Genomic DNA, 23280 nt, shown 5'->3' on the forward strand with positions numbered 1-23280 from the left:
ATCCCTGCAGGTCTGATAATCATCATCCTTCTGATAAGTTGGTCACCTTTTCCAAAAATAATCTGGTATGCTTCCCTAAAGTTATTTCTTTGCAGCCTCTGGCAGGGGCACGGAATGTGTTTACCGATGGGTCTTCCACCGGGAGAGCTGGGGTAGCCTCTCCTCCTGATTTTGATATTCAGCCTGCTAATGCTAAATCTGCTCAGGTAGCTGAACTGATCGCTGTACAAATGGCCTTAGAGAAATATGCTGATATTCCATTTAACCTTTTTACTGACAGTCAGTATATAAGCAAAATTCTTGCACCTTTGCAAACTGCAACTTATATTGTCCCTGTATCTCGAGTCCAGATGCAGTTATTGGCTATTCAAACTTTGCTTTGGGCCTGATCTGTTCCCATTTTACGTAGGGCATTTGCGGGATCATACTGACCTGCCTGGTCCCTTGAGCGAGGGGAATGCATTGGCTGATCAGCTTACCCGCTTCACACTGCACTGTGTCCTCTGCCCAAGTGAGCATACCTCATGATAGCTTTGAAGTCTGAGGGATACTGTTGTCAAGTATTAAAGAGACAGCAAAGATCCAAGAAATGTGTTCAAAGTCCCAAGTGTGCAAAGCCCCTTCCTGGACTTTGGGTGCGACACACTTGAGAGGAGCTAGCTATCCAAGAGCATTATCAGAGAAGTGGAGAGTCTCATCAAGGGAATTAAGGGGTAAGACTCTGACTCCTGTTAGGTTAGTCAGTCTTTCTTCTTGACACAAAGGACAGATCTCTCCTCAAAGGTACCCGAGTGACCACATCCTGGGAACCAAAATTCAGATTGTCCTTGATGACAAACTCTACCTTGGGAATGTGGGGGCCCAAAGAGGCCAAAGGTCAGAGAGTTTGGGACCTGTTTCTAGTTCATTCAAGGTTATTGTGCTTCTAACTCAAACAGAGTTCCTCTCTCTCTCTCTCTCTCTCTCTCTCTCTCTCTCTCTCTCTTTCTCTCTCTCTCTCTCTTTCTCTCTCTCTCTTTCTCTTGTCAACAGTTATGACTAGTTGCGAGACCTCGTGCTCCTGAAATAGGGAAGTAGTTGGTTCCTACCAAAAACAAAAGTTTAAGGATCCAACTAGTTCCCTTTATGGAAATAACTTGAGATTCCACCCCGGGAGTGGTTTGTCTAGACTATTTAGTTCAGGGCATGAGCGATAAATGTACCCCAGACTTTCAATTTGTATTTTAAGGCAGTCCTTTTGTTCTGCTCTTACCCTTTGAAATCAGGATTTTATTGAGCTATTGGAAGATAAAACACGAGAGAATTTTCAGTACTCACTGAAAAATTCCCTCCTGATACTATCCTATATGTTTCTGCATTTTATTACTTTCATTCACATCTTTGCATTCTTTACTATATTTCTAGATTCCCATGCCTCCACTCTGGAAGAGAATATTTTTGTCGAGGCTGCCCCCCCCCACAGGAATAGCTACAGGGTATCTGTATAGTCACAGAGCCGAAGGGAGTCACAAATCGGTGCATTTACCAAAGACATCGGTTCCCGTGTTGGGGAGGTGAGTTAACGCAAACCAAGGAAATCTCCGCCATGGATTTCAGATGCTATCTGATGGCATACAAGTTAGCGATCGGCTAAATTAATAAATTCCAGGTGGGTGGGGTGATGCACATGTTTAGTCAAAGTACCTAGGAGGCAGAGGCAGGCAGATTTCTTTGGGTTCAAATTCAGAAGTTCTAGGCAACAGGACTACATAGAGAGATCCTGTCTCAAGTTAATTAATTAATTAAAAATAAATTTTCTTACCTGATAGTCAGGAATATTAGGTCTGATACAGAAGCTGGAGATAAATGACTACTAAAGGAATTCTCCAAGACAATTTTTTTTTTTTTTTTTGGTTTTTTCGAGACAGGGTTTCTCTGTGGTTTTGGAGCCTGTCCTGGAACTAGCTCTTGTAGACCAGGCTGGTCTCGAACTCACAGAGATCCGCCTGCCTCTGCCTCCCAAGTGCTGGGATTAAAGGCGTGCGCCACCACCGCCCGGCTCCAAGACAATTTTTAAAGGTACATTTCTATTATCTTTTTAATTTATGTATGTGTGTGTATGTTCGGGTGTTTATATAGGCCAACAGTATCAGATCCTCTGGAGCTGGAGTTAGAGGCACTTGCGAGCTTCCTATGTGGGCGCTGGGAATTGAACTCAGGTCCTCTGGCAGAACAGCATGAACTACCGAGCCATCTCTCCAGCCCGTCTCCAAGATAACTTTGGCTGAGAATCCTCAATGCCCAATCTCCACAACCAGAAAGTTCTAAATCAGTCTGTAGAATCTGCACACATGTGGCTTTTTCAGAGGACCTCAAACACTCTTCCTTTTCTGTCGAGAAAACGTCCTTCTAGTATCTGGAGGACCCGTTACATAACAAAGCGACTCTTACTGTTTTAAACCAGAGTTGGCAAGAGAGTATTTACTGATGTCTAGCCTAGATCTGTCTGGACAGTTTGTTCCTCCAAACATGCGCTCGGTCCGTCCTATGTTGGAGTACCCCGAAGGTAGTCTTCTGTGGTTAAAGGTTACAATCTCAGCACGAGATACTATTTTGTGGGCTCTTCTATCCCAGGAAAGAGACTTAGGAAAGAAAGTACCGCAGGCGGCAACCACCGGAGGCAGGGAAGGCTACCGCCTCACGACTGATTGGTTTGCGTGACTGCAAGAGCAGCAAAGCCTTCGGCTGGTCTCCGCGTGTGATTGGCTTCTGAAGCCCCACCCCCTCTCCAATTGGACAGAGTTGTGAGACTAGCCCCACCCCCTCTCCAATTGGACAGAGTTGTGAGACTAGATTGGTGGAGCTAATGCAGCCGAAGCTCCCGGTGCAAGGCAGAGATGGCGACTGCAGTCAGGCTGCTGGGGCGACGGGTGTCCAGTTGGAGACTGCGACCATCGCCCCTCGCTGTCCCGCAGCGGGCTCACTCGATGCTGCCTGTGGACGATGCTATCAACGGGTTAAACGAGGAGCAGAAGCAGGTAGGGAGGCCGGCCCGAAGGCCTCATGGCCCGTGTCCCATCCCACAAGTAACTTGTGCCTGCCGGGCCTTGGAAGCGTCACTAGTAAGCCAGGGAAAGGGACTGTTGCCTTCCTCCTCTTAGCTAATGCCCAAGCCTCTGACTCATCATTATCTCTAGTGAGGGAATATTTGCAACAGACAGCAACGCAGAGCTGCTAGAAGGAAATAGAAGAGTAAAAAAACCAAAGCTCCCGGGAGACTGGTGGTATTTGGGTAGGAGGATTGGTTGGCCCTGCCCCTAGTGGCAATCAGGCGTCGACTCAGACTCCAGCCAATACTCTGCGTGTGTCGGTCCCCTTCCCTCTAGACTCTGCCTTTGCAGACCAGGCTGGCCTTGAACTCCAGTGGTCTGATTGCTTCTGCCTCCAGAGTGAGGGGTTTAAAGGCGTGGACCACCACACCAGGCTTTACATTGTGGTTCTCTGTTGAAGGTTGAGATTATGGTTGATCCATAACCAACAAGGCATTGGTTGTTTTTTTCAGTGGGAGACTTAAGGAATTCTGAAGTGCACCCTTTGTTTGCTTCCTTCCCTTCCTCAAGGCCTAGAGCACAAGGCTGAAGAAGACCTTGAAGGATGTGTTCACAGATTGCCTGTCCACCCTTATTGCTGGATTTAAGGCTCTAAATAAAACCCTAGTAAATACGTCCTGGGATGGCTCGGGTCCCAGCAATGTATGTATTAAGCAATTGCTATAGATTGCCTAAGAAAAGTCCTATGGAGTGATTGTTTAGCACACAATTGCTACTTGAGTCAGATGTGTACAAGGGCGAGTGTTGCTATGAATGTCAGCCTAGGTGGAGGAAGAGTCTGGAAACCCCAGGCCAGAAGACTGTCATAACCTGGATACTAAGGTCCCAGCTTGTCGTTCCACTAGCCTGTCTTCGTGTTGACTGGTTCCCAACCTGTTGTGTTCTCTGTGTCCTAGAGAACAATGGTTGCATTCAGATCTTTGGGGCAAACATACTTTGAGGATGTAACTTTCCCACAGTCGTGTTTTATTGTTATTTTATTGATTGATTTATTTACATGCCAATCCCAGTTCTCCCTCCCTCCTCTTCTCCCACTCCCCTCCCTCAGAGAGGGTAAGACTTCCCCTGGGAAGTCAACTAAGTTCGTCCCATCACCTCCTTGAGACGGGACCAAGGCCCTTTCTCCTCTCCCCCCTCACCCCCGTGCCGAGGCTGAGCAAGACATCTCTCCATAGAGAATGGGTCCACAAAATCAATCCTGGTGCCACTGCCAGTGTCCCCACACACTGTCCAAGCCACACCATTATCAGCTGTTTTCAGGGGACCTAGTTTGGTCCTATGCAGGTGCCCCAATTGTCAGTCCGGAATCAGTGTCCTCCCACTAGCTCGGGCCAGCTGAATCTGTGGGTTTCCCTACCACAGTCCTGTTCCTAAGCATCTGGAACGTTAATGTTCATATGGAATATCATTTTTGTCTCTATACCATCCTACAGCAATAAAGGAATTGGGTATTTGCTGGTGAACTCATTTACCTTTTTAACTAATTTGTATATTTACTTACTCTATGTGTACAAGTGTTTCTGCCAGAATGTATGTATGTGTCCCACATGCCCACCTGGTGCTAGCAGAGGTTAGAAGATGGTATCCTAACCCCTGGAATTGGAGTGCTTGGAATCGAACCTAGGTCATCTGCAAAGGCGGGAAGTCTTTGGTAGGATTATTATTGTTGCAATAAAACACCATTACCAAAAGCAACTTAGAAAGGAACGGGTTTATTTTATTTGGCTTACACTTCTACATCTTAGTCCATCCTCGAAGGAAGTCAGGACAGCAATTCAAACAGGGCAGGAACCGAGAGGGAGGAACCGATGTGGAGGCCATGGAGGGGTGCTGCTTACTGACTTGCTCCTCATGGCTTGCTCGGCCGGCCTGCTTTCTTATAGACCCCAGAACCAACTGCCCAAGGATGGCCACACTGTGATCTCCCCCATCAATTACTAGTTAAGAAAATGCCTTTTTTTTTTAAGATTTATTATGAATACAGTGTTCTGTCTGCATGTATGCCCGCAGGCCAGAAGAGGGTGCGAGATCTCATTACAGATGGCTGTGAGCCACTATGTGGTTGCTGGGAATTGAACTCAGGACCTTTAGAAGGGCAGGCAGTGCTCTTAACCTCTGAGCCATCTCTTCAGCCCATCTACAGCCAATCTTATGGAGGCATTTCCTCAACTAAGGCTCCCTCCTCTCTTGATGACCCTAGCTTGTGTCAAAATGATGTAACAGTAGCCAGCACAAGTGACCTGTGGTCAATTTGACACAAACACATCCCTGGGTGACTCTTATACATGATCACGTTCAGCTACCAGCACAAGGTACAACCTTGGTCGCCTCTGCACCTCAGTGTCTGTGTGCTGCCTCTGAGGAAACACCTCCGTGATGCTGGGCTCTTCTCACACAACACTAGTTCCTCAGCTCCAGCATCGATTGTCCTAGCAAAGCAAAGGCTTCACTGTAGTGGTGCTGACAGCGTGTTAATCCCAGCCGACTCTTCAGCCCCAGCTCACCAGAACCACAGATTCTTAACCCGAAATATGCAACGGCCCCAGGAAAGTCTTTAGTGACTCTCAAACTTCCCTGTGGAACTTCACAAGCCAGGCCTCCATCCTCATCCTCGGCATTTCTCTCAACTCTCTTATCTCCCAGACTCCTACAACAGTTCACCCAGCTTTGAACATTCCCTAGCTCAAGGTCACAAAGACCTCCCATGATCCTCCCCAAAACGACACAGTCAGGTCTGCCACAGACACTGTCCTGGTACCAACTTCTGTCCTAGTTAGGGTTACCATTGCTTCAATAAAACACGTGACCGGGGCTGGAGAGATGGCTCAGAGGTTAAGAGCATTGTCTTCTCTTCCAAAAGTCCTGAGTTCAATTCCCAGCAACCACATAGTGGCTCACAACCATCTGTGATGGGGTCTGGTGCCGCCTTCTGGGCTGCAGGCATACTCACACAGACCGAATATTGTATACATAATAAATAAATAAATATTAAAAAAACAAAAACAACAACAACAAAAAAAAACCCACCGTGACCGAAAGCAGCATGAGGAGGAAAGGGTTAATTTGTCTTCTACTTCCACACCTTAGTCCATCACTGAAGGAAGTCAGGACAGGAACTCAAACAGGGCAGCAACCTGGAGGCAGGAGCTGATGCAGAGGTCATTGGGGGGGGGGACTGCTAACTGGCTTGCTCCTCCTGGCTTGCGCGCAGCCTTTCCCATAGAGCCCAGACCCACCCCTCACCCTCTGGTGATCCCACCCACAATAGACTTGATCGTCCCCCATTGATCACTAATTAAGCTTATCTACAGCTGAATCATGTGGAGGCTTTTTCTCAATGGAAGCGCCCTCCTTTCCAACAACCCTAGCTTGTATCAAGTTGATTTTTTAAAAAAGAAAAAAATACAACTAGCCAGCACACGCTCTTAACCACTGACCGGTCGTCTATCCCCGCACTTGCCTTTCTAAATCAGTGTTTTTGCAGTGCACTGGCCTGACTCTGAGTACTATAAAGAGGATTGCCTTTGTTTGTAGTTGGTATTTTATACTGTTCCTTGTTTTGAGACAGGATGTTGCTAAGTGGCTAAGCTGGCCTAGAGATTTTAGTATCTTCCTGCCCAGCTTCCTGAGTGCTAGGATTATAGATAGGCATGCGCCCCCCAAAAACATACACCACTTGTGTGTATTCGTTGTACATAGCGTTAAGTTGCATAAGGACATTTCCATGGACTTTGAACATATTCTATCCTATAATTCTCTCTCTCTCTCTCTCTCTCTCTCTCTCTCTCTCTCTCTCTCTCTCTCTCTGAGACTGTCTCACTATATAGACCAACCTAGCTGGACTCAAGATCTGCCTACTTCCATGCCACTATAACAAGCTTTTTTTTTTTTTTGAAGATTTTTTTTTTAGCTGTATTATTATTGTGTGTATATGTGACGGTAATAGGACAGCTTTTTAGAGCTTGTTCTCTCCTTCCGCCTCTCCATGGGCTCAGGGGGCACTAAACAAAGGCCTTCAGGCTCACAGGGTGCACATTTAACCTGCTGAGCCATCTCTCCAGCCTGCGATGTTCTGTTCTTCTATAGTAGTTTGGCAAGGCCTGGATGACATGGCAAACTCTGGCTTCAGATGGGGAGAAGTTAAATATTAAGTAAGTTTTGCTCTTGTAGCCAAATGAAAGGTGGAGGTGGGGCAGAGAAATGAAGACTGTGGTTACGAGCGGTGCTGAACCAGAGCTCTAGCTGGGGGCAGGAGGCTGTGTCACTTAGAGGCTGCGTGAAGTGCTTGGGTCTGTGATTCTCCCATAGCCCTGGTCTCATTGCATCAAAGTAGGCCAGCAAGATGGCCCAGTGGTCAAGGGCACTTGCCACTAAATCTGCTGACCTGAGTTTGAGTCTCAGGACCCACGTGGTAGCAAGAAAGAACTGACCCCAAAAGTCGTCCCCTGATCCAGACATGCACCGTGGAACTCCGCCATACACACACAAAACAAATAAATATGATTTTAAAAACAAAGAACAGAAGCAGCCCCTGGCTGTATGATTGGCAGAGAGCCGCTTTGGAGACCTCGGGCTTCACACCTGGGTCTCTGGTGCTCAGGGCTAGGGCTGTAATTTTTCCAGCAGGGCAGTGTCTCATCTCATTGAGTAATCTCGTTCAGCCACAGTCTCAAGGATGGTGGAGAGACTGGCAAGTGTCAGGACAGCGTGGGAGTGTCTGGAGTGTCAGGAATGGGTAGTGGGAAGGTACGGGGAAGGCTGGACGGCCAGTGGAGGACAGGATGTACGGACTGGCTTCGAGGCTTGTGTGTTACTCTGAGTAGTACAGCAGGAAGGCACGGAATAATTTTAGACTGTGCCCTCCCGCATTGATCACTAATTAAGAAAATGCCCAAGTCGGGCAGTGATGGCACACACCTTTAATCCCAGCACTCGGGAGGCAGAGATAGGTAGATCTCTGAGTTTGAGGCCAGCCTGATCTACAGAGCAAGTTCCAAAAAAAGCTCCACAGCTACACAGAGGAACCTTGTTTTGAAAAAACAAAAAAGAAAAAAGAAAATGCAAAATGCTCTATAAGCTTGTCTACAGTGGGATCTGATAGAGGCGTTTCTCAGTTAAAGCTCCCTCCTTTCTTTTTTTTTTTTTCTTTTTGTTTTTTTTTTGGTTTTTCGAGACAGAGTTTCTCTGTAGCTTTGGTGCCTGTCCTGGAACTAACTCTTGTAGACCAGGCTGGCCTCAAACTCACAGAGATCCACCTGCCTCTGCATCCCAAGTGCTGGGATTAAATGTGTGCGCCACCACTGCCCAGCGAAGCTCCCTCCTTTCTGATGCTTCTGAAGAAGCATAATTCAGTGGGACCCCTAAGCTTTGACCTGACACTACATGGTGAAGGTGCCTGTGGCCTTCAGCCACAGGGACATTACTCTCAGTGGCAATCACGTCTTGGTTTCAATAGCCTCTGTCTAACTTTCTTCTCTAGCTTCGTCAGACTATATCTAAGTTCGTGCATGAGAACCTGGCCCCCAAAGCCCAAGAGATTGATCAGAGCAACGAGTTCAAGAACCTGAGAGTGAGTTGCGAGGCTGAGGGTGGGAGTGGCAGCTTCTGGAGCAGTGCTGTGTTGCACTGGTGCCCAGAAAGGTGCACCCCATCTCCTGCTGACAGGGGCCTGCCTAAGTGTATAGTTCCTTTCTTTGAATGACTTGATCTTGTTGTCCGGGCCACCTATGGCTAACTGCCGCCTTGAAACTCGCCTCACTCTGTTCTCTTGATAGGAGTTCTGGAAGCAGCTGGGGAGCCTGGGAGTACTGGGCATCACAGCCCCTGGTGAGTATGGCTTCTCTTCCTACTGAGACTCTCTCTTTTGCTAAAACAGACGCAAAGGGAAGTGGGTATGGTGGCACATTCCTGTACTCCCAACATTCAGGGGCCTGAAACAGAAGGGCAGTTCTGAGTTCAAGGTCAGCCTGTGCTATGCAGTAAGTTCCAGACCAGCCTAGGCTACAGACTGAGACCCTGATTCAGAAAAACAAAAACAAGGGGCTGGAAAGAAGGCTCAAGCTAGGAGCATTTGCTATGTAAACATGAGGACCAGAGCTCAGAGCACAGCACTCTATAAAAGCAGGGCCTGTCCCACCATTGCCTGGAATCCCAGAAGGGACTGGAGGCTTGCTGGGGCTTGCTTGGGCTCACATGCTGCTATCCTAGCCAAAAAACATGAGTTATAGGTTCAGTGAGAGATCCTACCTCAAAAGGAACAACATAAGCCAGGCATGATTGTTGACAGAGGTTTCTGTCCCACCCAGTCCCACAGGCGTTCAGTCCCAAAGAAACACACAGAGGCCTACATTAATTATAAACTAGTTGAGCTATTAGCTCAGGATTCTTATTAACTCTTTTTTTTCTTTAATTTGGTTTTTCAAGACAGGATTTCTTTTCTTTTCTTTCTTTTTTTTTTTTTTTTTTTTTTTTTTGGTTTTTTGAGATAGGGTTTCTCTGTAGCTTTGGGGCCTGTCCTGGAACTAGCTCTATAGACCAGGCTGGCTTTGAACTCACAGACATCTGCCTGTCTGCCTCCCAGGTGCTGGGATTAAAGGTATGTGCTGTTATTACTCTTATAACTTATATTAACATAACTCTTGTCTGTGTCAGCCATGTGGCTTGGTACCATTTATCAGTGAGGCATTCTCATCTTGCTTCCTTTGTCTGGATGACAACTGCAGACTGAACCTTTCCTTTTCCCAGAATTCTCCTGTTCTGGTCGTTCCGCCTATATTTCCTGCCTGGCTACTGGCCAATCAGCGTTTTATTAAAGCAATACAAGTGACAAATCTTTATAAGGTAGAAGACCATTGTCCCACAGCACATGGTGGCACACGCCTTTAATCCCACCAGAGGAAGGCAGATCTCTGAATTCGAGGCCAGCCTGATCTACAAAGCAAGTTCCAGGACAGCTGGACAAGGTAGAGAGTGATAGAAGAGGATGCCAGATATCTTCCTCTGGCCTCCCGCGTGTCCACAGGAGTGTGTGTGCACTCACATACACATGTGCACATGCATCATACATACGTACGTATACATAGGTCCACTCATACGCACACGCGGAAATCAACAACCAAACAGAAAGAGAAGGGAGAGATCGTTCCCAAAGGACTTCCTCATCCTTGAACCTGAAGCAGTGCCGTTGACATCATCCTTAGGGATGGCAAAAAGGCAGGATCTCTCAGACTCTTGACCCGGTATTTTAATTCCATGCTGAAGATTTAATGAGAGCCTTGCATCCTATGGAATCTGCATGCTCTACAGATGCCTCCAGGCGATTTGGGGGAGTGTAGAATAACTGTCCTAGTGGATCGGTTCCCTCGGGGACCCCTGAGCTCTGTCTCACTAATGGCCTGTACGTGCGAATCTTTAGGAAAAGTACTCTGCTCATGGCCTGTCCACCAAGCTCATTTGGGGTCAGAAATGGGACTAAGAGGAATGTCTGGGTCCTCAGGTAAGGTGGTCCCATGATAATCTTGAGTTTTAGTAGGCTCTTGGGCCTGCACAGTATCCCCTGTGTGTGTTACAACTTGTTTGGGGTAAAAAGGCAGGACGCTGGTATATTATGGTTCTGTGTTGCCTTCCAGAAAAAGACTCTGCCTGGGTTGCCATGACAGTAAATGCCTGAGCTGTTGGCCTCCTCATTCAGCCACGCTCCTGGCCATGAGGGCAATACAAAAGAACTGGTTCTCTCTCTTTCTCTCTCTGACTCTTGTTTGTTTGGTTTGGGTTTTTTTGTTTTGTTTTTGTTTGTTTGTTTTGTTTTTGTTCTAATCAAAACAGGGTTTCTCAGGTAGTCCCAGCTGTCCTGGAACTGTCTCTGCAGACCAGGCTGACCTCGAACTCAGAGATCCACTGGCCTTTGCTTCCTGGGTGCTGGGATTGGAGGTGTGAGCTACCACTGCCCAGCAGAGCAACTGTCTAATCCCATATTTGGAAGGCTAAGGCAGGAAGACTGGAAGTCCAGAGCCAACCTGGGCTACAGAGCTAAGATCCTCACTCGAAAAGGGGTTGTGGGGTGTAGCTGGAGTGATGGCTCAGTGGTGAAGAGCACTGGTTGCTCTTGCAAAGGACCCGCCTCTGGTTCCCAGCACCCAAATGGTGCCCCACATCCATCCATTGACTCTGGTTGCAGGAGCTCTGTCAACCAAGGGCACCAGGCATCATATGGTATACATACAGACAGACAGACAAACACCCGTGTGCATAAAATAAATAAATGTAAAAATGTTTAAGGGGAATAAAGCTAATATTTGTACAAATATTTGTATAAATACTACTATTTGTACAAAGCATGTACTATTCACATAATGAATAGTGGAGGATTTAGAGGATATGGGCAGGTATGCATAAGTTATATTGCCGTTTTCTTTATGTAAGAGATGTGACTGGATTTGGTATCAGAGACAGGTGTTGGTTTGATGGGTGTCTGTATATTTCACCTTATGTCCTCCTGGGGTTTGAGTTGACCCTGGAAACTTACTCTGGTGATACAATGAAACTGTTTCATTTAAACCATGTCAATGTGAGCGAGTTTCACATTGACATAGGGAAGGAAGGGCCTTTTGGGAACCCCCCTAGCAAGATTCTCTTTGTGCTTTGAGGGTTTATGATCCAGCCCAACATAACATGCTTCTGAATGAGAATGTATTTAATAAAACAAAGAAGGAATTTAAAATCAAGGGGCTGAAGCCAGGCTGTGTGATTAAACTCCTGTAACCCCAGCACTTGAGTGACTGAGGTAGGAAGGTTGGAGGTTCAAGGCCACCCTGAGGTGTATGAGACCCTGAGGAAGAAGCTGAGGATACAGCTCAGTTGTTAGAATGCCTGTCCCCAACATGACAGAAATGAATGGTGCCTATAATCCCAACACTCAGAGGCAAGGCAGGAAGAGCAAGAAGAGCAGAAATTTGAGAACAAAGGTGGAAAGAAGAAAAGGAAAGAAATGAAGCGGAAGAAATCTGGAGCAGGGGAGTAGCTTATTGGCAAGAGTGTATATACTTTGCATGAAGTCCTAAGTTTGACCCCCAGCACCACACTTAAAAAATAAGAAATCAAGCCAGATGGTTGTGGCCCATGCCTTTAATCCCAACAGTCTGGAGCCAGAGGGAGATGGCTGGATCTCTATGAGTTTGAGGCCAGCCTGGTCTACAGAGCGAGTCCCAGGACAGCTAAGACTGGTACACAGAGAAACCCTGTCTCAGAAAATAAAAACAAAAACAAAAAAAAACAAGAACTCAGATAAAGTCCTTTCAAGTGGGAACTTCAAAAAGAAAGCCAGGGCTATTGTTTGTGCTGGGGATTGAACCTAAGGCCTTGCACATGCCAGACACGAGCCCTAACATTGAGCTATTTCTCCACCTCTTTTCCTATTGTTTTATCTTGAGTCTGGGTCTCACCAAGTTTCCCTAGCTGGCCTTGAACTCCCTCCGTAGACAGGTAAGACTTGAATGTGTTCTTCCTGGCTCTCAGGTGGCTGAGACATAGGCCTACACCAGCAGGCCCCAGCTGAAGGATGAGTTTTGAAGGCCAGACAGGAGTTCTGTTTCCTACTTTACTTCCTGGAGTTGCAGTTGGCAGCTTCACTCCCCTGAGCATGGTGTGGCCTGAGAGCTCAGACGAGCGTGTTTATGGAACCATGGGACCTAGACACTTGGATTTTTGGGGGACAGCTTTCAAGGAGTACGTGCTTTCTTTCTCTTTTCCGTTTTCTGTTCTTTTCCTTTCCCTCCTAATTTTTTGAGATCGGGCCTCCGATAGCCCAGGCCAGCACTGAGTTTGCTACGTAGCCAAAGACAGCATTGAACTCATGATCTTCCCACCTCCACCTTCCAAGTCTGGGGTTACAGGTGTGTGCTACTGTGCCCGTTCTGAAAACCTCTTTTAAAAAAAAATTTTTTTTGGATATCTCTGTGTGTGTGTGTGTGCGTACCTGTGTGCACATCTGTAGAGTATGCTACATAGATATGTATCAGCCCCACTTTGTTCCCAAAGCTATGCTTTAAACTCTCACCTCTGGGCCAGAGAGATGGCTCGGTGGTTAAGAGCATCCCCTGTCTTCCAGATACCAGGTTCAGCCCTTGGTATCCACACTGTGTGGAGCACAGCTACCTATAACTCTAGCTCAGGGCAGTGGTTCTCAACCTTCCTATGTAACCCCCAACTATAAAGTTATTGCTACTTCATAACTGTAATTTCGCCACCGTTGTAAATGGTGATGTAAATATTTTTGGATGTAGGTTTCCCAAAGGGATTGAGAGTCACCGCTCTAGGGGCTCTTCTGGTATTGGGGGACACCCGTACACATGTGGCATTAAGCACATGATAGGTAAGGAAAAACACTAATAAATCTTTTCTAAAATCTCACCTTCTTGAGGCCTCTGCACATACCCAGTAAATGGTTCTGGTGCTCTGAGCATGGCCCCCTTCCTGCCCACCCCCTTCATGTTTCTTTGCCTTCTTTCTTCCTGCATCCATCTGCTTCCGCCTTCTGTAGCTTCTGGAGGAGTGGGTGCTCAGGTTTTTGCTTGTCCTTACTGAAGATGTCTGGGATAAAGCCAGAGTCGGCCGTGATAGTCTCTGAAGTGCAATTCCTCGCCAGCGTCAAGCAGAACAAGGAGTATGTCCTTCTGAGCAGAGCCCCTGGCAACAGCCTGCCAGCCTCACTAGGGGAACCTAGAATAGCTACCAGGGTGTTTCTTTTCTGCCAATTAATAAAAGATTCCTGCCGGGCGGTACAGGCGCACGCCTCTAATCCCAGCACTTGGGAGGCAGAGGCAGGCGGATCTCTGTGAGTTCGAGGCCAGCCTGGTCTATAGAGTGAGTTCCAGGACTGGCTCCATAGCTACTGGGAAACCCTGTATCTCAAAACCAAACAATTAAAACATAAAAGACTCCTGTCATTGTTCCGGTGTAACCTGGTTGCCTTTCTGCTTCCCACACTGCCCCACTCCCAGTTCAGTATGGCGGCTCTGGCCTGGGCTACCTAGAACATGTGTTGGTGATGGAAGAGATATCCCGAGCTTCTGGAGCAATAGGGCTCAGCTACGGTGCCCACTCCAACCTCTGCGTCAACCAGATTGTTCGCAATGGGAATGAGGCGCAGAAAGAGAAATACCTTCCCAAGGTGAGACGGGAATGAAGGAATCCGCAGGGACTCGGCACTACCACTGTATGACATGCCCTCCCCTTGGTGGGGACAAGCAGATTCTCATTCTCGTCTTGTTCCCACAAACTAAACAGAATTAGGAGAGTGACTGAGATTGAATTGAAATACTTAAATCAAAAAATCTAACCGTGTGGTGGTGGCGCACACCTTTGATCCCAGCACTTAGGCGGCAGAGACCGGGGAATCTTTGAGTTCAAGGCCAGCTTGGTCTATAGAGCAAGGTCTAGGAGAGCAAGGTCTAGGACAGCCAGAGCTACACAGAGAAACCCTGTCTCAAAAACAAAAAAAAAAAGAAAAAATGGGGGTGGGGCCGTCAGTCAGAGCTGTGGTGACGTGTGGAGTTTCAGCTGCTTGGGAGGCAGAAGAAGGAAGATCATGAGTCCCAGCTTGGGTGATTTGGCAAGGCCATGTCTCAAGGCAAATAAGAGTGGGTAAAAAGTGCCTGCCTGCCACCAAGCTTGATAACCTGACTTTGATACGCATAGTGGAGAAAGCACCAACTTTCTTCCGCAAGTTGTCCTCTGATATGAGTGTGCGCACGCACATACACACACACACACACACACACACACAGTGACCTTTGTGCATACATAAACACAGAGAGCAAATAAATAAAAATATAATTTTTAAAAGTCTAAAGACTGGGGGCTGAGGGGAGGGCTCGGTGGTAAATCCCATGCTTAGCATGCCTGAGATCCTGGAGCCAATCCCCACTGCTGCCAAAAGTGGTGGATGTAGAAGGGAAGAAAAAGAGGCCTTCCAGATAGCTACTCCACCTTGCTCTGCAGGGAGTTTGCAGGGTGGAATATGGGCAGGAAGAGCAGTCCCGGGAGCTGCTGCAGGGGGCTTCCAAGGTCCTAACAAGGCGGGTCTTGGTTTTCCTTGTAGCTGATCAGCGGTGACTTCATCGGAGCCCTGGCCATGAGTGAGCCCAATGCTGGCTCTGATGTCGTCTCCATGAAGCTTAAAGCAGAAAAGAAAGGTGAGGCCGCTTGCCACAAGGCAGCTGGAAAAGGCAGGTAGGGGTCTCTGCTGGGTTCCCAGTACGGCTTCTCAGCAAGGCGGCAGCAGTTACCGGACTGGTTGGCTGAAGCAGGACAGGAGACTTCAGCCAACAGCCAGCGGCCTGCTGTCCCTTAGGCGATCACTACGTTCTGAATGGCAACAAGTTCTGGATCACCAATGGCCCTGACGCCGATGTCCTCGTTGTCTACGCCAAGACAGATCTGTCTGCCGTACCAGCTTCTCGGGGCATCACAGCCTTCATTGTGGAGAAGGTGAGCATGGGATCAGAGAGACTTTCCAGCCGATTGAGATTCAATCAGTGTTCAGTGTTCTGTGCTCTGCTCCCAGGAGGGAGCCAGTAGCAGAAGCTGAGGAAGGTGGCCCAGAAGTCAAGTCTGGTGCTGATCCAGTTGCTCAGAAGTAGAGCATCTGCTTAGCACGCAAGACCCTGGGTTCAGTTTTCAACACTACAGAAAAAAAAGAAAGAAAAAGAAAAAAGAGATCCAGAGAGGCTGGGTCAAGTCTGAAGGCAGAAAAGCTGTCTGTCTACAGAGTCAAGGAAGAAGAAAAGGAAGCTATGGGATTTTCTTACTGGGCTGAGTAGGAGCTGTGGGGGAGACTGAGGCATGGGCGGGAATGCAAATGCCGATTTGGACGCTGTCCCTCCAATAGTATGGACAAGGACGGGATACATCAGGAGTTAGATTAGAACTCAAGAGTTCCATTTTGGTTCTGCTTTAGTTTTAAACAAGCCAGGAGCTGGACAAGGTGATGTGTATTTGTAATATGAGCGGCACTTGACGGGCAGAAGCAAGTCTGAGGTTAGCCTGATCCTTGTAATAAGGTCCAGGACTGTCCCAAAAAAATAAAAGCAAGAGACAGCAAAGTTTTCTGTATAGAAAAAAGAAAACCAGGGTCATCTTTTGTTGTTGCTTTATTGTTTTTTTTAAGATGGAATCTCTTTGTGTAGCCCTGTCAAGCCTAGAACTCACTGTATAGAGCAAGCTTCCCTTGAACTCACAGAGATCCGCCTGCCCTAGCCTCCCAAGTGCAGGGATTAAAGGCTTGCGCCCCAGCCTGGAAAAAGTTGGAGATATATAAGTTAAGGGAGCAGGTGTTGGCTTCACACCTTCTGCCTACTGTTGGTGAAGAAAGAGTACAGGTGCCACTGAGGCTTGGGGACCTAGCTGCAGGGGAATGGTAGAAAGTTTACTACATGGTTAAGTTAAGCAAGAGTTTGGCAGGGCACCCCTTGAGGAGGAGGAGTCGCTGGCTGAGACGGGAACTGGAAAGGCCTGGGGGTAACGAAACAGCGTGTGCCTTCACTCCCCTGTCACCTGATGACACGTGCATCCAAGTCACCCTGGTCACAGCGTGCTCGTGGAACAGGTGGCTAAGGAAAAGGGGACAGAGGAATTGGCATGGGCTCTGAGAGTGTCTTCAGAGTCGTGCCCCTGGGAGAGTGAGGAGAGCTGGGGACTTGATGTTTTGCTGAGGAAGAACTGCTCCCCTGAGAACTTAGGAGCAGCAGACTGGCGGCAGAGGTATTGGGAAGAAAGTGGGTGGGACTTGAAGACTGGAGTTTTGCATCCAGAGAGAGAATTCGGGAGTAAGATGTGGGCAGGTATCCGAATCGGTAGGTAGAGTGAGTTTCCCCTTTACTAGGCCCCCTTGGGGCAAGTCTAACCAGGACCTCCTTTGGTTTTCCTGCGAAGGGTATGCCTGGTTTTAGTACCTCCAAGAAGCTCGACAAGCTGGGCATGAGGGGCTCCAACACCTGTGAGCTTGTTTTCGACGACTGCAAAGTTCCTGGTAAGTGTCCCAATAATAAGGGAGTCTCCATCCTGGCTCCTCTGCAAGCTGGAGAAGCCCATCTCAGCATTACTGAGGTTCACCACCATTACGTGTTCCATGATATGCAGCTAGGCTGTGGGCTTACAGCTGCTGGACAGCTGTCTGCCCTGGCCACAGCCCCTGCTGCTGCTTGCTTGCCTGCCCAGATGAAGGCTGGTGAAAGGGACCCAGGCTTACCATCACCGCTGACATCCTTCCATCTCTCTGTGCTAGGCCGGCTTCTTGTCTCCTTTGTAAATAACGCAACAGAAATGTGTTAAAGGAGGAAGAAGTTCTTTTGGCTCATGGTTTCAGGTGTCAAGCCTATGATCTGTTGGCTCCACAGTACTGCTGTTCCTGCAGTACTGTGAGCCAGAGCATAAAGGTAGAAGGGCCTGGGGAGAACGGCTTATCAGGATAAGTAGCAGAGATCAAAAAGAGGCCAGAGTCCCATTAGACTCTCAAAGGCACACACCCAGTGGCCCATTTTTCCTGGAGGCCTTGTGTTTGTCTCCATTGTCTCATTAATGCTGTCAAATTAGGAATCCATCATCGGGTTAATCCATTGATTGGGCCAGCCTTCACGGTCCAGTCACGTCCCAAACCCCACCCCAGAACACTGCTGCACGGAGAACCCCGACTTCAGCACACCGGCCCGCAGGGGGCCATTTTGTGTCCAAACCACAACACTCTGAATTACACTCGGTAATGATGCTAAAAGCCCTTCTGAAATAAATTGACAGAAGCCAGACTCGATGAAGGAGAGGTAATTTGATTTTGCAGGAATATTTTCTTCCCTGTGCCGTAACTGTGAACGTGACACCATGTAGCTCTGTGAGAGAGTAGAGGGCGTGGATCTGGTCATGAATAAGGACCGTTTCCTGTATCAGTGTGAACCTTCCAGAAACAGAATGCCATGTCCAGAAAGAGTCTCGAGGAAGAATCCATACAGACTCGCCTCTTAGAAAAGACAGAAAATGCATTCACCAGCCTTAAAGGTGGATTAAGTTGTCAAGTCCACATCTCCCGAGTCCTCACTAGGGGGTAGCTGCCCATCGGCTTCTGTCACGACCACCCTAACTCTCAACCAAGCAGTTCTCATGGACATCACAGAAAGGTGACCCTGAACTTGAGCACACGACCTCAGTCGGATGAGCCCTCTGATTTCTGCATGAGTAGACATCAGGTGTAGAAAGAAGCGAAGAGGGGAGCGTGACTTCCAAACCAATCCTAGGGAGTCCAGGGTGAGGAAAGAAAGCCCTAACAACTTGGGGCTCTGTAGTGTTGTGGACGGTGCAGGGTCCCGAGAACCCCGCTTCTGACTGAAGTGACAAAAGCCATATTTTCCTCTCGCCGGAAACGCGAGTTGGAGGTCAAATAGTGTGCTTTTGTGCCTTGTGTAACATAGTACCTTGTGTAAAAGTGAAGAGGCTATGAACGGCCCTCTCTGGCGTTTATCCCGGCAGCTGCTAATATCCTGAGCCAAGAGAGTAAGGGGGTCTACGTATTGATGAGTGGGCTGGACCTGGAACGCCTGGTGCTGGCAGGTGGACCCCTTGGGTAAGTGTGAGGGGGCTGGGGACCTCCTGGGTAAGCTTCACCAGTGTGAGGCTTATTGGGGAAGCTAGTGCACCCCTGGATGAGTGTGAAACCCAGGGCAACCTGAACTTGCCAGTCTTGTTAGATTAGCAGCCTCCCCCTGATAAGGAAGGGAGGAACAAAGGAAGCTACTTTGTGGTTTATCCTCTGTCCTTGTGAATCTCCTCCTGTATTTAATTTCTTCACACAGAGGGAAATGTCACTATGTGACAGATGGCAGGTAAGGCCCGAGAGCAACTCTGCTTAGTCAGTGTGGTTGTGAAACAAGAAACGCAGACTCTGACACCTGCCTGCTGCTCCACCACACCCAACAGATCTCAGAGGGCCTGCCTGGGAGCTGGGCAGGCAATGCTGTCACTGAGACAGCAGGGAGTCTCTGTCGGGGACTTCAGTTCCTCCTCCTCCTCCTCCTCCCACCTCAACCCTCAGGCCTAATCCTCTGACACCCTTTCACCCCACTTGACATCACACCCCCATGCTGTCTTCCTCCGGCAGGATCATGCAGGCTGTCCTGGACCACACCATTCCCTATTTGCACGTAAGGGAAGCCTTTGGCCAGAAAATCGGCCAATTCCAGGTAAGGGAAATACTTTCTGAAGTGTCCTCTTTTGCTGGATTAAAGGAGAGGAGGAGATAGTGGTGCGGTTCAGGTTATTGTCTTCTAGCAATGAGCTTGAGTTCTTAGAATGCAGCCCCTTTCCCAGTCAGCCTGGCTTTGGAGGTCCGTCACTTTGTCCTGCCCATTCCTATTGGAGACGGACGAACTCGACTCTGCAAGGCTGGAGGGTAAAGCTGCTGGAGTTTAGGGGAAAGGGAGCTGCATCTCTCATCCCGCCCGCCTGCCTGGAGGAGCTGCCGAAAGTTAGCCCCACAGGCGGCAACTCTCTCTGGCCCCTCAGCTTGTCCTTGCCCTTGACCTGCTTTTAGTCCTTAGAATGTTCCAGCGTGTTGACCCAGCGCCTCCCTTTGTACCCAGCTGATGCAGGGGAAGATGGCTGACATGTACACCCGCCTCATGGCATGTCGACAATATGTCTACAACGTCGCCAAGGCCTGTGATGAAGGCCACATCGTTGCCAAGGTGAGGGCCAGCTCTGGGGGAAGAAGAGGCGGATTGGTGGGTCATCTCCGGGGACGGGGACGGGGCCTGTGTGTTTGTCAGGACCCTGCTGAGCAAAGCCTCATCCCACAGGACTGTGCCGGTGTGATTCTGTATGCAGCCGAGTGTGCCACGCAGGTAGCCCTGGACGGCATTCAGTGTTTAGGTGAGTGGCCCTCCCTCTCCACTCCTCATTCGGCTTATGCTAGCCACAGTCATGCTGGCTCCCTAGGCTCTGTCTGCCTCCAGCGATGAGGAAAGGGAAGTTTTTGTAATGGCCATCAGTAAGTAAAGAGAGTGGGGCCCGGAGACACAGTTCAGTGCTTAAGAACACTGGCTTCTCTTCCAGAGGACCCAGGTTCTATTCCCAGCACCCACCTGACAGCTCACAACCATCTGTAACTGCAGTTCTAGGGGGAACCAACATCCTGTGTGGCCTCCGAGAGCGCCGGGCATGGATGTGGTGAGCAGACATGCTGGCAAAACATCCAGATACATAAAATCAATTTTTTAAGAGGGGGAAAAAAACCCATAGGGTGGTGGTGGCACACGCCTTTACTGCCGGCACTCAGGAGTCAGAAGCCAATGGATCTTGAGTTCAAGGCCAGCATGGTTTATGGGGTGAATTCCAGGACAGTCAAGGCTACACAGAGAAACCCTGTCTCAAAGAAAAACCCCAAAAATAAAAAGGGAAGAGGAAAATAAATGGCAGGGGGGAGGTTGGAGGCTCCAAGTGTTCCTTATCTTCCCTGCCTGGCCTAAGGCCAGCAGGAAATGGGGAGAGAGAGTCTCGGGGGGAGCAGCCTCATTCATCGGTGGCTTAGGTTTGAATTCCATCTCTGCCACTGATTCTGCAGCTTTTTTTTAAACGAGGTCTCAGGTGTGTGAGAATGTCCTATAACTAAGGATGACCTGGAACTTCGAATCCTCCTGCCTCCACCTCCTGACGACTGGGATTATAGGCATAGGCCACTGCACATGGTTTGTGTGTGGTGCTGGGGACTGAATCCAGAACTCTGGGCACACTAGGTGAACACTCTGCAGTCCACAGCCCAGGTTTTGCCCTGTCCATCTCTAGGTCCTCAGCATTCTGACCTTCTAGACCAGCTCTCCCATGCCTTCCTGGCCCCAACAAGCGTCCCTCATTGCCTCTGCTTCTCTTTAGACAGCTGTCCTCCAGAGCCTGTATATCCTGGGGTTCTTCTGCGTTCAACCAACGATCAAACATATTCAGAAAAGGCTGGGCATGGGAGTGCACACCTATAATCCCAGCACTTGGGAAACTGAAGCAGGAGGACTGCAACCTGGGCTACTTAGTAACTTCTTGGCCAACCTGGGCTCTAGCTCAGTGTAGCACACTCAGTAGCACATACCTGAGATCCCAGAACTCAGGAAGTTAGAGGTTAGAGGATCAGAAGTTCAAGGTCAGCTTTGGCTATTTTGTGAGTTGAGGGCCAGCCTAGGATAGGCACACCCTTTCACAGAAGGAAGGAAGTTTGGTCCCCAGGACACACTTGATTAAAGGAGAAAATTCACACACACACACACACACACACACACACACACGTCCTCCAACCTCTACATGTGTGCCAAGGCACATGGGCATGCATACAAGTACACACAAAATAAATAAGTGTAAGACAAAAGGAAAATTGTCCTGAGATGAACATAGACTTCTCTTGTCATGTCTAAACATCCCAATATAACAACTATTTAAATGGCACTTGTATCACATTAGATATATAAACAACCTAGACATATGTAAAATATGAGCTGGGGTCATAACTCAGTGGTAGAGCATTTGCCTACACGGGGAGTGGAGGGTATTGGGAGAATGCACACAGGTTATATGCAAAGAAACCAATCCCTGAAGGTACTAGAGAATGACTCCTTGGCTCTATTTTTCAAGCCTTCAATTCTGTCCTTTCTCTTCCACCTGTTGTTTCTCTTCACAGGTGGAAATGGCTACATTAATGACTTCCCCATGGGCCGCTTCCTTCGAGATGCCAAACTGTATGAGATCGGAGCCGGGACCAGTGAAGTGAGGCGGCTGGTCATTGGCAGAGCATTCAATGCCGACTTCCGCTAGCACCGCCGATCGCCCCCGTCCTAGCACTGAGGCCTTCCTTTAGAAGCAGAGGCACACCACCCGCACGAGGTGGGGTTCTCCGACCGTGTCAGCCCAGTCTGTCAGGAAAGCTTAAAATGGACCACACAAAGGACTTGGGGTTTTCTGGGGCTCGTAGGGGGCTTCAGTGACTGTGCCCTTACTCTCCACTTCCGATGTTGATGTTCTGACCCTCTGGGATGGCACCTGGGATATGCAGGTGCCCTACTCCTGAGCTGGGGCAAACGTCTGGCAGGGAGCCCTTTAACGCAACTGTAGCGGGAGTGCTGCTGCTTCCAATTTTCTTAACGGTCTCTTTTCTTGAGGAAGAGGCAAAAACCCTGTCCTCGTTAGCTGTTTCCCTAAGGTCTAAACAGTTCCAGAACATCTATGTGACAGACCCATGGAAGACAGAGTCCTGGTCTAGCCATGACAGCATGAAAGATTGTCTCTGGATGGCGTCCCTGGTGTGCCTGAATCTGACTGCATCACTCTGTCACGGGCCAGCGCTGGGACTGTTCGTGTGACCTTCTGCAGCCGACTGGGCAGCAGGCACAGGCCCTGTGGCCAGCCCGGGTTGCCTGGCTCAACTCCAGTCTCTGCCTGTGTACATTTCTCTAGACACCCTGTGGCTAATTTTGTTATGGCTGCACAGCGGCTGCTGCCATTTTGTATTAAACATACTGCAAATCGAACCCTTCTGTGCCCAAAGCAGTGTCTGGAGGAGAAGCAAGCCACTTGTCTGTATCCCGAGTGTCTTTGCCAGGAGTCTGGAGTGGGAAGTCGCAGACCCGAATCTCCCAGCAACTTTTTCTTTTGTGGTGCTGAGGTTGAACCTGGAGTGTGTTAGGCAAGCCATGTAGCACTGAGTCTGCTATCTCCTCCCTCCCCTTCCAACTTCTCCATGGTTTTATTTGGGGCTCCCTGTAGCCCAGACTGGCTTTGAACTAAGATCTTGGACTATAGATCTGCCCTTAACCTCAAGAGCTGGGATTACAGGCATGAGGCATATGCACCTCCCTGTGATTTCTCTTAAAGAAAGTGGGGCTTTCCAGCATCAAAAGGCAGGAGAACCGTATTAAGTTTCTGGAGACCATCCTTGAGAGTTGTTTGGTTTTGAGACAGGATCTAGCCTGCCCCTGCCTGCTTAGTGCCAAGATTACAGGCATGAACACACCCGGCACATCTCTGAGTTTTGGTTTGTCTCAATATGTATCCGTGGCAGGTCTTAAACTCAGATCCTTCTGCCTCTGCCTCCCAAATTCTGGGATTAAAGGAATGTGCCACCACCATGCCCAGCCCAATCTCTGAGGGTGGTTTTGTTTTTATTTTGTTACTT

The 23280-nt window shown here is 48.7% G+C and overlaps 1 protein-coding gene across 1 annotated transcript; it reads left to right on the forward strand.

Moving 5' to 3' along the window:
- The first annotated feature begins 2808 nt into the window (after positions 1-2808).
- Positions 2809-22636, forward strand: Ivd (isovaleryl-CoA dehydrogenase). Its single transcript, XM_075961793.1, has 12 exons — positions 2809-3017; positions 8569-8658; positions 8864-8915; positions 14087-14256; positions 15187-15280; positions 15439-15575; positions 17019-17115; positions 18603-18696; positions 19231-19312; positions 19712-19816; positions 19928-20000; positions 21790-22636. Exons 1-12 carry the CDS (start codon positions 2877-2879, stop codon positions 21921-21923), a joined length of 1269 nt encoding a protein of 422 aa, XP_075817908.1. The 5' UTR covers positions 2809-2876; the 3' UTR covers positions 21924-22636.
- Positions 22637-23280: the final 644 nt, after the last annotated feature.

Source organism: Microtus pennsylvanicus, chromosome 2, assembly GCF_037038515.1.
Source record: "Microtus pennsylvanicus isolate mMicPen1 chromosome 2, mMicPen1.hap1, whole genome shotgun sequence".
Taxonomy (NCBI): Eukaryota; Metazoa; Chordata; class Mammalia; order Rodentia; family Cricetidae; genus Microtus; species Microtus pennsylvanicus.